A 14,512-nucleotide genomic window follows, 5' to 3' on the forward strand; every position below is an offset into this window, starting at 1 on the left:
TAAAGAACTCATACAATTCAATAGAAAAAAGAATTTGAATAAAAATGGAAAAAGGAGCTGAATAAACATTTTCCCAAAGAAGACATACAGATGGCTAACAGGTACATAGAAATGTGCTCAACATCATTAATCATCAGGAAATGCAGATCAAAAGCACCCTTATTTTTATTGCTGCTTTATTTAAAATAGCTAAGATATGGAAACAAGCTAAGGATCAACAGCAAATGGATAAAGAAGATGTAATAAAATAAATAAAATAAACATATAGATACAAAGAACAAACTGATGGTCACCAGATGGGAGTGGGGTTGTGAAGATGGTGAAAAGGATTAAAAAGATCCAATTGCCATAAACATAGTCATGGGAATGTAAAATACAGCATAGGAAACATAGTCAATAATATTGTTATAACTAAGTATGGCGTCAGATGGGTGCTAGACTCACTGCGGTCATCACTTTGTAAAGTATAAAAATGTCAGCTCATTACGTTGTACACCTGAAGCTAATAATATTGTATGTCAACTATAATTGGAAGTAAAATTAATTTAAAATACATGAGATGTCACCTCACACTTGCTGAAATGGCTATTATCTAAAAAACCAGCAATAAAAAGTATTGGTGAGAATATGGAGAAAATGGAACCTTTGTGTACTGTTGAGAGACATGTAAAATGGAACAGGCACTATGGAAAAATATGAAGGTTACTAAAAAAATTACAAATAGAACTACCATATGATCCAGCAATTCAACACTTAGCCAAAGGAAATGAATACACTAACTCAAGAATGTATCTGCAACATCATGTTTATTGCAGCACTATTTATCTAGCCAAGATATGGAAATAACCTAAGTAAACCTTAATGGATGGATGAATTAAAGAAAATATGATACACATATATAATGGAATATTATTCAGCCATTAAAAAGGAAGTCCTGAATTTACAACAAAGATGAATGGACCTTGAGGAATTTTGCTAAGTGAAATAAGTCAGAGAAAGGCAAACACCATGTGATCTCACTGGTATGTGAAATGTGTGAACAGAACAAAACAAAACAACTCACAGATACAGAGATGGTTGGTTGTCAGTGGTGAAGAGTGGTGGGGGTGGAAGAAGTGGGTGGAGTCAAAAGGTAAAAACCACTACTTATGAAATAAAGAGGTCCTGGGAATGTAATGTACAGCATATGTATAGTTAATAATACTGTATTGTATATTTGGACACTGCTAAGAGAGTACATTTTAAAAGTTCTTAGTACAAGAGAGAGAAAAACTTAACTACGCCTGATGATGAATGTTAACCAGACATATTGTAGTGATCATTCTGCAATGTATACAAATATCCAATCACTATGTTATACACCTGAAACTAATATACTGTTATATGTCAACTATATCTCAAAATAAATATCTGGTCAAAAATGTTGACAGCACGAAAATGGAGAAACAGAGAAACCTGGTTTAAGGTAAGAAATGTATAATCTTTAGAATTAGAATAAGATCTGTGTTCTCAGTATACTGCAGATCAGGGGTAGCTGGTCTAGAGAGAAAGAGAAAGAAAGTGTCTATTTCTCAAGAGAAGTACACACAGAAAAGCTAATAGCTTCCTAGTTCTTGGTCTTTGTACCTTGATCTAATGGCTACATTCCTCCCACTTCTGGCTATACAAAGCATTCAATAATATTCTTATAGTAACTCCTACTTAAACTAGCTACAGTTGGTTTCCGCTACTTGATCTTGAATGTGCTCTAAGAAGTGATTCCCCCAAACATGTACTTTTTGTGAAGAATATGAATGGAGAATTACTAATTAATATGCAAGCAGGAAAAAAAGTGCAAGAAAGAAAACCCAAGAACAAAACAATCTACACTGGAAAATGGGAAGAGAAATTATCAATGAATAATAAATGGGAAAAACATGTCTTCACAATAAGCTTAAATTTTTAAAGATGGCAATAGAAGTAAATTTCAATAAGGATATGGAGTAAAGTACATTCCCTTTTATTTTAGATAAGCTGCCTGAGCCTTCATTTGCAAAATCAGAGTAATAAAAACAACATGAGTTAGACCTTTCATTTGAAATGAAAGAAAACTAAATCTATTTGATGAGCTATCTGTGGCACAATCCTGGTGTACCCTACATCAGAAAGCCCCTATACCTTAGATATATCTAAAACCAGCCACTTGTTTGCTATGAGGCAGACCTCTCTTTATCTTTCTGCTCCAAAATCTCTGATTCATTCATTTTTTTTAAATAAGTTTTCTCAAGATATAATTTCCATACTATTAAGTTCATTTTTTTGAGAATTCACAGGGTTCAACCATCTCCACTATCGAATTCCAGACTTTTTTTTTAAGTAAGTGAGAGGTGGCAAGGAAGAGACATACTCCTACTAGCATGCTGACCAGAATCCACCTGCCTCCTATGGGGGCAATGCTCTGCCCATCTGGGGAGTTACTCCGTTGCTTAGCAACCAAGCTTTTCTGAGTGCTGAGGCAGAGGCCATAGAGCCATCCTCATCACCCAGGGCTTAATTCACTCCAAGCGAGCCATGGTTGTAGGAGGTGAAAAGGGAGGGAGAAAGAGAAAGAGAAAAAGAGAGAGATGGGAAGCAAGAGGGGGAGGAGTGGAGAAGCAGATGTGCCCTAACCAGGAATCAAACCTGGGATATCCTGACACCAGGCGAATACTCTACCACTGAGCCAACCAGCCAGGGCCTCCAGAATATTTTGATGCCCCAAAATGAACCCGATGCCTATTAGTAGTGGCTACCCATTCTCCTTTTCTTCCACCCTAGTCACCAAATAACCTACTTTCTGTCTATATGGATTTGCCTATTCTGGATATTTCATATAAATGGAATCATGTAATGTGTTGCTTTCTGTATCTGGCTTCCAGGTTCATCCATGGTGTAGCATGTATCATAACTTTGTTCCTTTTATCTTTATTGCTTCAATGCTTAATTTTTCTAATTCTCTCTGGAAACCAAAGGCTTCATCTCCTTTGGTCCATATGGAGAGAAAGATGGCTGCCAACAGGTCTGGAGCTTAACTGCTTACAGACTCTCTGGGACCCAAATGCAGAGAAAAGAACTGTTAAATTTTGGCATGTCTCACCTTTAAACTAATCTACTGAGGTTACTATCTGAGCTGCTTATCTTGGGTTCTTCCTTGGTATCAATCAACTATATTCAGGGAAATAGCACCAAGTTATAAAAATGTCTGATTTGAGGAAGCCATATATAAGAAAGATGAAATCAGGTTTGGGAGTTTCATTTCCCAGAATATTTGGGGATGGATGAGTGATAAGATGAAATGAAGTGTTCTCATATAATTCATATGCCAGACTAGTGAAGAATAAGAAAATAGATGTAAACATGTAACTTAAATATTTGCCAGTATAAAACTTCATCAGTTGGTTTATCCAAGGAAAGCTTAAACAATCTAGAGAAATTGTGAAAAGGATAATGAAAACATTTTGTTGCCAGGGTTTTGATTAATGGAAACCTATCAACATTTTCCCTTAAGAAACACTGGGAAACTCTTAGCTACTTTTGTCTAGGAAAGTGTAGCATTTTGTGGTGGGGTAAAAATGAAGTCCAGATGAATTGATTAATGAAATGGACAAATAAGTGGTGGTGTATTTCTTCAATAAAACACTGTGCAATAATTATAGCAGCTAAAATGCATTAATTACAATCCTAGGCAGCAACAGATTAGAATCTCAAAAATATACTGCTGCAAAAAAGAAGTCACAAAATATATATTATTCCATTTATATAATGGTTAAAAACAGGCAAAACCAAATACCGTAATTTATTAAAATTATATATGTTATTATATATATATATACACACACATATTCTGAGGGGAAGCAAGTTAATTCAGTATAATGGTTATTAACAAGTGGTGGTGAAGAACAATGCTAAAAGAGGGCTAGTAAAGTAGTAGATAAGGAACTGCTAGTTAATAAGGTTCTAGTCTTTCACTTTGGTTGTGGCTATAAAATATATACTTTTTATTGTTTTTAAATTTTAATGTAAATTTTGATTCACTTTTGTATACATATATATTTCATAATTTTAAAATTATGAACAATGAAAGGAGAGAATATAAGAATAAATTCTTTTTTTTTTATTGTTTTACAAAAAAGACAAGTGTTTCAAATTTGCTGTACCTTTGCAGTACTGATAACTGGCCAACATGTATACACTGCCAAAGACATATGTAGGGTGGGTGGTGGGGAACACATTTTATGGGATCTTCAAGATAAAAATAATGCTTTTTAAAAGAACATGAGAGAATTTTTGAAAATTTGCTCTATAAAATATTTCCATCATTACAAGTATAAAAAGTAGTGTATTTTTATACTTGTATTTGTAGTATAAAAAGTCTGTGTATTAACTTCAAAAATTATATGTGTGGAAACAAAAAACTTGTGAAAAAATGCACTTCAGTACTTCAAAAACGTTCCCAATGAAAATTCTCAGTGGGCACTGAAACCAATTTGTTAAAATTGTTAAAATGATGGAACTTCAAAGCAGTTTGCAGGAAAAGTGATTGACATCAGAAACATGAAAATTTACTAGCCAAATTCGGCAAAAATTTTGGATTTATGTATCATTTTGCATTATCTTATCAAGCTGACAGCTTCAAAACCAAGCTTGAAAAAAAAAACCCTTAAAATTTGACCTTCAAATTTGCTGTATCACACACATTAAACAAAATTAAATTACATTGCACTTACTGCAATATCAGTATTCATAAATCAGTTTATACCATTAATAGTTAAAAATAAATTAAAATTCATTAAAATATCTACTTAAAATATATTATTTCCAATTTATCAACATATTTCAAATCTTATTTTCCACATCATTTTATCACATTATAAATGTATATTTTGTGTACTGTGTAATGTTTATTTTCTCTAATTCCAGCAGTTATATTATAGATATCATTTTATGTAAATATACTTTGTTTATGCCACAAAATTATAAGGATAAGAGTATTCAATGTTTAAAAGCTTGAAGACTGATGGTCTAAAACTCTATCATCACATGAAATATTAAATTTGGATTTCTTGCCCTTGACATGTGGTGAGAAGGGCATATCAAGAAACAGGTTAATTGCATAAGTATCAGAATTCCATGTCATTCGTCATACAAATCAGTATTCTTATATCATTTTTGTATGGTAATTGTTTTGAATGTTTATATAATTTGGTTCTTTCTTTAACTTGAGCTTCTAATCATTTGCATAGAATTTGCAAATGTTTTCTGGTATTTCAATATTCAACATAACAGTTATTAAATAGTCTATTACACAGACTGTGTAAGTAATTTAATTTCTAAGCAGAAAGGAAATAAATTTAAAAGGATGACTACTTTCTAATACATGAGCTGTACAGTTATGACTGTAGGTGCTTTGTAGTTCCAAACCTTGAAAAAAATACTTCATAGTTGTATACATGAAACATCTTTCTTTCATTTTTTTCTGGCAAATATTTCGAGAGTCAGTAGACACAACAAATATTGTATGAATATCCCTTGTCTTTCTCAGACTCAGACTATCTTTCTTCTGGTCTTTCTCTCCTTAGTGTATAAGTTTTATTAGATTTTTAAATATTAACATTTTTATTACAATAACTTTTAAAGTTTCATGTATTTGTTGTGTTTTGTTTTTGCAACAAAAACAGAGAGAGACAGAGAGAGGGATATATAGGGACAGACAGACAGGAAGGGAGAAAGATGAGAAGCATCCATTTTTTGTTGTGGCACCTTAGTTGTTCATTGATTGCTTTCTCATATATCCTTGATGGGGTGGAGGTGGGGGGCTACAGCCGAGCAAGTGGCCCCTTGCTCAAGCCAGTGACCTTGGGTTTCAAGCCAGAGAACTTGGGCTCAAGCCAGGGACCATGGGTCATGTCTATGATCCCACATTTAAGCTAATGACCCCACACTCAAGCTGGTGAGCCCATGCTCAAGCCTGATAAGCCTGCAATAAAACTGGTAACCTCCATGATTTGAACCTGGGTCCTCTGCATTCCAGTCCGAGGCTCTGTCCTGTGCCACCGCCTGGTCAGGCTATGTGTTTGTCTTAATCAATGCACTCTAAAGCTATGAGAACATAAACTGTGTTCTATTATCTAAACTTGTAAGAGATGACATAAGAATCCTTTTCAAATGAATAAATTAGTCATATACCGTACTCATTATTCTTTACACCAGTGTTTCACAAAAAGCAATCAAAAGAATAGCACTACTTTAAAGGTCTCTATGATAAAAGAGTTCCATTGACAAGTGCTTTTCTGTGATGAATATTTCCTTACTAGAAATCCAAAATGCACACTTGTCTGTTAAAAGGCACTGAGAATTCCTACTGTAAATAAACCTCGGTAAACTTCTTTAACTCAATCTTTTCTAAATATATATGTCAAGCTCCCCCTAATATTTTTTCCGGGGGGCTTATTAATGTCCTATGGTAGTAGTTTTCTATACATTAGTACTTTAGGAAATGCGATGTTACAACATTTCTGTTTTTAAATGTGCATGTGGAGAAAGCAATCAAGGGAAAGAGCTATTATTATACTTAAGTAATTTAGTGGGCTGTCTGTAGCTAAAGTGAATGAAATGAATTCTAAATAGTTAAATTATTTACCCACGTAGAACTATGATATTTGTTTATATTAAAAGCATATGTTCTAAATTGAGAGGTAAATTTTATTGCATATACACTCTTAGAAGGGAATAAGTTCTGTAGTTTCACTTGTCTAAAAAATGACTATAATGTAAAAACTAAAATATGCTGCTTTAAATTGATTAAATCAACAGAACTCATAAATTAAGCACAACCATTTAATGTGGCCCTCTGTAGGGTCAGCCTTGAGAATCTCCATATGTAAAACCATGGTGCTAAATACCTCTGGGGATAGTCCCAAGAAAATCATTTTCATCTTTTTATTTTTGACCTCAAAGAGCATTATGAATTTGACCACCAATTTTATTGTTCACATTTGGTTTTCAATTCTCTTAGTCTATTTTTCTGAAGAAAATTTGTGCTTAAAGGGTATAAAATTATACTGAGAACGTTACTGAAAAGAACTCCATTCTGTACATAAAAGCAGTTTTTGTTAATATTCATCCTGAAATATAATTTGACAATTAAAAATCAGTCTCATTCCTTTAAAGAATGCTTATATATGAATTTAGCAATGAATATGTTATTTGTGATACTCCAGAAATCACATAGGTTATTGACTCAAAGAAATTATTTAAAGAAAATACATTTTAGGTGAGAATACTGAAATAAATGGCAAATAATGAGTCATCTTTATTCCTTCACAAGGTATTAGTTATGTATATAACTATATAGAATGAATAACAAATGATATTCTTAAAGTATATGTGTAGATAGCAAACTAGTTTAAAATAAGACATTTTTAGTACCAAAAAAGAAACAAACAAAAGAAACTAATGAATTTTTTTTAATATGGGAAAAGAATATTATTTCATTCCATCTTAATTATTTGATTTACAAGGAGTGGGGTGAGGGAGGTAGAAATAAACAGAAAAACATAAGAATCTGACCCATAATACTTTGGAACTCTTTATTCTACAGATTGGGACCCATTCCAAATGTGTTAATACAGATTCTGCAGACTCTTAACTCTTTACTCCCATAGAAACCTTCCATGCTACAAATGGAGAAAGTAATTTTTAATTGTATGTATATCTTACTTTGTTCCTTGAGAGAAGAGTTCAAAGGAAAGAAGTCTATTTGCAGTCAAAGAAGCATCAGAACCAAGGGGAATGTTTCCAACATAAGAATTACATTTTACTCCTCTTCTAATGATTAAATTACCTGATATCAATACTGAGGCAACATATGATTTGACTGACTATGAAATCACTAAGAGTTAGGAGGAAGTACCAGACACTCTTTTACCTTTGAACTATCCCTAAGGAACTCTATAACAGAAGGAGGAAGAATGAGAAAAAAGACCTAGGACCAGAAAGAAAAAATAACTCTTACTTTGTACAGATTTTTGGACCACATACTTTAATTTAGCTTTTTGAAAACTACTTTCCACATAGCTTTCTTCCCTGTGAAAATGTTATTAATAATACATTTGTATTATTAATATAATTATAGACTGAGACTAGAGTAGCCTGTTTAACAAAGTAAAGCTTATAAGTGAAGAAACAGAAGATAAAGTTATTTTTAAATGCTGGGAAATGCAACGTTCTTTGCAAACATAGTGGAGCCCCATGCATTTATTTTGATATTTAGATTGTTAGCTTTTTAAAAATTATTTATAAATGGTGTTTACTCAGCTTTTAAATAAAATCTATAGCTACTTCTATTTATATAGACACAGTATTATCATTGTGAAAATTTCAACAATTTACAGATTTTGACTTGTTAAACAAGTTAGCTTCAACATTTTTTAAATTTAGAAAACTGATGAGTTCAAATCACACTATATATTCATTGCTACACATTTATACACAGTCATACTACTAAAATGTAGCGATGTCTGTAAATTATGCCAAAATAGCATGTTCTGTAGTATATATTGCATTGTCTGTGATTTATGCAGCATGACCCTGTTTAAAAAATGCCAATTGCACAAAGGAAAATGTTAACCTGTTTGAGAAATATTCTATTGACTAAAAATCTCATTCTCTAATATAGCCTTTTCTGTTCTTAAGAATGTCAGCAATAATTGCAAAGGTAAAGCTTAAATCAAACTTAGAGCCCTGGCCAGTTGGCCTACTGATAAAGCATCAGCCTGGCATGTGGATGTCTTGTGTTCAATTCCCAGTCAAGGCACACAGGAGAAGAGACCATCTGCTTCTCCACCCTTTCCCCTCCCCCTTCTCTCTCTCTGCTCTCTCTCCACCTCCCTCAGCCATGGCTTGATTGGTCCAAGCGCATCGGCCCTGGGTGCTGAGGATGGCTCCATGGAGCCTCCACCTCAGGTGCTAAAAATAGCTCAGATGCGAGCATGGCCTCATATGGGCAGAGTATTGGCCCCAGATGGGGGTTGCTGGGTGGATCCAGGTCCAGGCGCATGTGAGAGTCTGTCTCTCTATCTCCCCTCCTCCCATTTGGAAAAGAAGAGGAAATAAAAAAACAACTTGGTACAATGACCAAACACTCACACTTGGGAAAAGACTGAGTAGTTTGCTGGATGCCAAAAGAGGAGCAAAGAGAACAAGTGTTTACCAAAAGCTGTGGGGGGTACTGAAATAAGGGAAGTATATACGGCAAACTAAATTATAAACAATTTGAGTAAAGAGACTATCTCTTCTAGCTTTTCCTCCTTTAAAGAAAACAAGGTATAAGAAGAACTTGGCTCCAATTTTAGTGTTTGTATTCGTTTTCTATTGTTGCCATAACAAATTTAGCAGCTTAGAACAACACAAATTTATTATCTCCCAGTTCCGACTCAAGAGTTTCACTTCATAGGCTGTAATCAAAGTGTCAGCAGGATAGGCTCTTCAGGAGAAACTCTACAGAAGAATCTGCTTCCAGGGTCATCCAAGTTGTTGGCAGGTTATTCAGGCTGTTTCTTGCAGTCGCAGGATTGAGTTTCCCATTTCCTGGCTGGCTGTCTCCTGGTGATTGTTTTCAGCTTCTAAAGGGCATGCATTCTCTGGCTGGTGCTGCCCTTCCTCCATCTTCAAAGTCAGCAGCAGTCAAGGCCTTCTCCCACTTGACCTCCCCTCCTGCTTCACCCCTCCAGACTCACGCTTCTGCATCACTCTCTCTGCTTCTTCTGTCTTCGCCTTCTGCCTTTAGCAGGTCACATGATTACACTGGGCTCATCCAGATGGCCAAAATTTTTCTGTTTTGAGGTCACCTTACTAACAATCTTAATTTCATCTGCAAATTTTCTTAATATTAGTACCTAAATTAGTGTTTTATTAAATAACTCAGGGAAGGGAAACTTGAAGAGGGGGTGGGGTGGGGGTGGAAATACCTTTAGAAGTCCATCTATAACAGTTTTACTACCAAAAAATTGTGTGGTCCTGGACAAAGTATGTATCTCTTTTTAGATACATTTTCCCACTGCAAAATTAAGGAATTAGGCCCAATAAAAGTTAACAGTCTTTCTAGATATATGTCTGTAACTAAAATCTCCTTACATTAGCACAGTGACAAGCATTTGGTTTGTGCCCCATTAATATTTGGTTTAAATAAAAGGCCATCATTGTTAACATTGACTTTGTCTAATTTTTTGTTTTATTTTTAAAAACTATATTATATTAATAAAAGTATATATAATTTATTATATTTTATTATCTATAAATTAAAACTTACACAACATTTTAAGAGTAATACTGGAAGACTTAAAAAGAGAAATCCACTGCCACATTCTTTACCCCAGATGCTCTTTCAGATCAGGCACATCCTGCTGTATGCATCGTTCAAGGTGGCGGTTACAGTTTTACATAATGGACTTATACTCCTCTTTTTTGATGTAGAACGCATCTATTGCTTAGTCACAATAAAAGATGAGGAATTTACCAAAATTACACTCCATTACCCTTCTTCACTTACATCCCAAGTGCATTGGTGACTGTGGCAGATTATATTTTCCAAGATAAGATCTCCCACCTCTCATCTTACAATGTGATATTGATCTCTCCTCTCACCAAGATGTGGAATGCTTGCTTGTTCCCTCCCCTTGAATCTCACACTTTTGTGAAAAGAGCAGAAGTGATGTTATTTGACTTTCAAGTGTAGGTCATAAAAAGACAATACAGCTTTCTCATGGTTCTCTTGGGATGTTCTTGGAACCTAGCCATTGTGCTCTAAAGAAACCCAGATCACAAGGCGAGGTAATATGTAGATGTTCCAGCCAATAGGCCCCACTGAGGACCTAGCTGACAGCCAGGATCAACCACCAGAAATGTGAGGAAGCCTTATAGAAGACTCGAGACCCAGCCACCATCTGATTGCAGCCACATGAGAGACCCAGAGAGTAGCTGAGCCAGGTCAATCCTCAGAACCATGATGGATAATAATAACATGATTGTTGTTGTTTTAAGCTACTAGATTTTGTGTCAGCACTAGGTCACTGGAACAGTTAAATACACATTTTAAGTTAAGTTTTATTGTCTTGGCATTCTGGTCAGAAATTCAATTATGGTTTTGTTTGTTTTGATAAGTGGTTCGTTTTTATGCATAAAGAATATAGAAAAAAATAGTGGAGAAATCTGGTCAAGATAACAGAGTAGGTAAATGCTGTATTTTTTCTCCTCCCACTACCACTTCAAACTTACAAATAAGTTGTAAAACAACCATCCTTGAGAACTACCTAAAGACGGGCTGAAGTTCTGTAGCTAAAGATATAAAGAAGCCATATCAAGGCCAGTGGGAAGGGAGGAGATGCAAAATGGACTGGCCCAGCATCCACATGTGGGGGTTAAGATTCAGGAGGACTATATGGTCCCTCCCTGAGGAGCAAGGGGTCCCACTCCAAAAATGAGCCCCTGATCCTAGAACACCAGTGCAGGAAATAGGAGTTCCCACAAAATCTAACTGTGAAAATTAGCGGGGATTCCACCCTGGTGAGACAGAAGGCTGTGGTAGACCCATGCATTCTCTTAAAGGGCCTAGCCAAAATCTCATTTGATCACAAACTCTTGCCCTAAGCTCCATCCAGCAAAGGGACAGCAGTTCATAACGCACCAGGAGCATACAAGGAGGAACTGAAATGTCTGGCTTCAGTGCAAAGGCTGGAGGGGCAGCGATATTTGGGACAAAAGTGCTGGCATGCACCTTCTTTGTTGAGCACCCCCCCACACATAGCCCACAGGTACACACCATATCCATCAACTTGGCAATACTGCTCACTCAACCCCCATGATTCCCTGAGACCCTACCCCACCCAACCCTCTCACCAGCTGTTCCTCACAAGCCACCAGCTTTAGCCCATGTTGCGAACTTTCCTAAAGTCTTTCAAAGGACCACAAGCCCCAAACAAGAAACAGCTGGCATCAGTGTACCCTATACCTCTCGGTAAGTGGCCCCAAGCACTAGTAGTAGTTGGCCTCAGTTCACAGCATAGCCTCCCCAAGGGGCTTCCACATCAAGCATAGATAGCTACCAGCTGCAGGTCACTTTGTAGCTCCTACTAGGTGGCCCAAAGCCAGGAACCCTCTGGGACAACATCAACTGTAACAACATTTGTATCACAGGGATACCAGAAGGAAAAGAGAGAAAGTGAGAGATTAAAAACCTACTGGAAGAAATAATGAATGAAAACTTTCCCAACCTGGCAAAAGAAATAGATATACAAATCCAGGAAATGCAGAGCGTCTCAAACAAGATTAAACCAAAGAGGCCCACACCAAAACATATCATAATTAAAATGGCAAAGGTTAAAGACAAAGAATCATAAAAGTAGCAAAACAAACATAGTACAAGGGAGCTCCCATAAGACTGTTAAATAATTTCTCAACAGAAAATTTGTAGGCCTGAGGTATTGGCTGGAAATATTTCAAAGTGATGCAAAACAAGGGCCTACAATTAAGATTACTCTACCAAGCAAGGCTATCATTCAGAATCAAAGGAGATACAGAGAGCCTCTCAGACAAGAAAAAGCTAAAAGAAGTTTATCACCACCCAGACCAGTATTTCAAGGACTATTAAAGAAAGGAGAAAGAGGAGTGAGAAGGAGAGAAGGAGAAGGAGAAATATGATTATGGCAATAATTACATACCAATCAATAATAACTTTAAATGTAAATGGGTTAAATGCTTCAAAAGATTTAGGGTAGCTGAATGGAGAGAGAAAAAAAAAAGACCGGTACGTAGGCTGCCTACAAGAAACCTGCTTTAGGTGGAACAACACAGACTGAAAGTAAAGGAATGGAAAAGATAGTTTTTTTAAATAAAAATGAAAAATAAAGCTGGGATATAAATACTTACACCAGACAATTTTCTTGGTTCCATAATCAGTTTTGATTCCTCTCAAGTTAGTAGATATATTTCCTTCCTTCTGCGGTGTGTGTGTGTGTGTGTGTGTGTTTGTGTGTGTGTGTGTGTGTGTGTGTGTTTTCTCCAAAAATGTGTTGATCTTAGTTCTTAGCTAATATTTACTCAGTAAGTACAAAGCTGATTCATGGATTTTTTCTCTGGTTGTGTTTGTCTTTTTTCTCAGAGCTTCTCACTTAAATGAGAAAGCCAATTATTGGTTTATTAAAGAGTGGGGTCATGTCAACTGGTCAGTACCATTCTAGAGTGCTTGGATATGGAGCCCTTCAATAATCAAATTAAAGAGACTTCTAATCTTGAGATTAAGTAATTTACTGTATTTTACTACTAGGTGGAGCTTTTTTCTTCTCTCTTTCTCAAAATATTTTCTCAGTGTCTGATTTAAAGACATGTAGTTATTTTAAATCTCTATTTCTCTCTGAGACATGGTCATTCTAGAATACCCGCCCACACAGGTTTTAGGTACTAGCCTGAAGACAGGTCAGATCATCTGGCTGTGTGGCAGGGGAGGAGGGAAAGAGAATAGGTCTCTCCAGGCTCAGCTATTTCTAAAGCAGTTACTTAATTAATTAACTTCACTGAGGAGTCCCCGGTCCCACTCTTAGTCTTTGTATTGTCATTGATCTTAAAGTTTCTCATGGGCTACCTCAGGATTGATTGCTCTTACTTCTGGAATTTTGGCCTGGATCCTTCTGCTCTGTTTTCCCCATGACTTCTATCCCACCTGTTTTTTAGCTTCCAGGGTTCATTTAAACTTTCTGGTCCACTGGTAGCTCTATTTCCTGTTTTCCAACACTATTTTGTTTTGATTCTTTATTTTAATGTTGGTCCTAAACATTTCAGGGAAGCCATAAGTAGGAGAGAGATAAACATGTAAACCAAAAGCCTCCATGAATCAATTACAGAGTTTAGCTTTACTAGATATTTGTCATTTTTATTGTCGAATGCCAAGCATTTGGTCACATTCTCCAGAAACATATCCTTAGACAATGCTTTCCGTGCAAATGATTTATTGAAGAAATGCTACTAGGGAAAGCTAGTGTGAGTGTAGGGATGCAAGGAGGGAAGATGCCAAGTGTGACAGAAAAAATAATACTCTCTTTCCAGAAAAGTGTCACAGTCTAATCTCCCAAACCTATGAACATGTTACCTTACATGGCAGAAAGAACCCTCCCATTATGATTGAGTTAATGATCTTGAAATAGAGTCTACTGGATTATCCAGGTGGGCCCAATATAATCACAAGAACCCTTAAAAGTGAAAGAGGGAGGGAGGAGTGTCAACAGCTAAAATTTAAAAATGCTACTTGCTAGCTTTGAAGATAAGGAAGGGCCAACAAGCCAAGAAATAAAGACAACTTCTAGAATGTAGAAAAGAGAAGGAAACAATCCTCCTTAGAGCCTTCAGAAGAACCAGAGCACTGCTAACACTTGATTAGCCTTAAAAAACAAATTTTGGACATCTGATTTTCATTTTGTATAGTTTTAAGACACTGAGTTTGCAG

General features: G+C 35.8%; 2 protein-coding genes across 3 annotated transcripts in view; both read right to left on the bottom strand.

The window, feature by feature from the left end:
• Nucleotides 1-13,061, bottom strand: part of HMGCLL1 (3-hydroxy-3-methylglutaryl-CoA lyase like 1) — a 326,458-nt gene extending 313,397 nt beyond the window's left edge. Inside the window, exon 1 of one of the 2 annotated variants that reach the window (XM_066252808.1) lies at nucleotides 12,943-13,061. In XM_066252808.1, the coding sequence (XP_066108905.1) occupies nucleotides 12,943-12,966 (24 nt within the window). In that variant the 5' untranslated portion in view covers nucleotides 12,967-13,061. The remainder of the gene's footprint in view (nucleotides 1-12,942) is intronic. The other variant, XM_066252798.1, reaches the window with a different exon arrangement.
• Nucleotides 1-14,512, bottom strand: part of BMP5 (bone morphogenetic protein 5) — a 174,197-nt gene that overhangs the window by 9,497 nt on the left and 150,188 nt on the right. The window lies entirely within an intron of this gene.

The sequence above is a fragment of the Saccopteryx bilineata genome, chromosome 1 (genome assembly GCF_036850765.1).
Source record: "Saccopteryx bilineata isolate mSacBil1 chromosome 1, mSacBil1_pri_phased_curated, whole genome shotgun sequence".
Taxonomy (NCBI): domain Eukaryota; kingdom Metazoa; phylum Chordata; class Mammalia; order Chiroptera; family Emballonuridae; genus Saccopteryx; species Saccopteryx bilineata.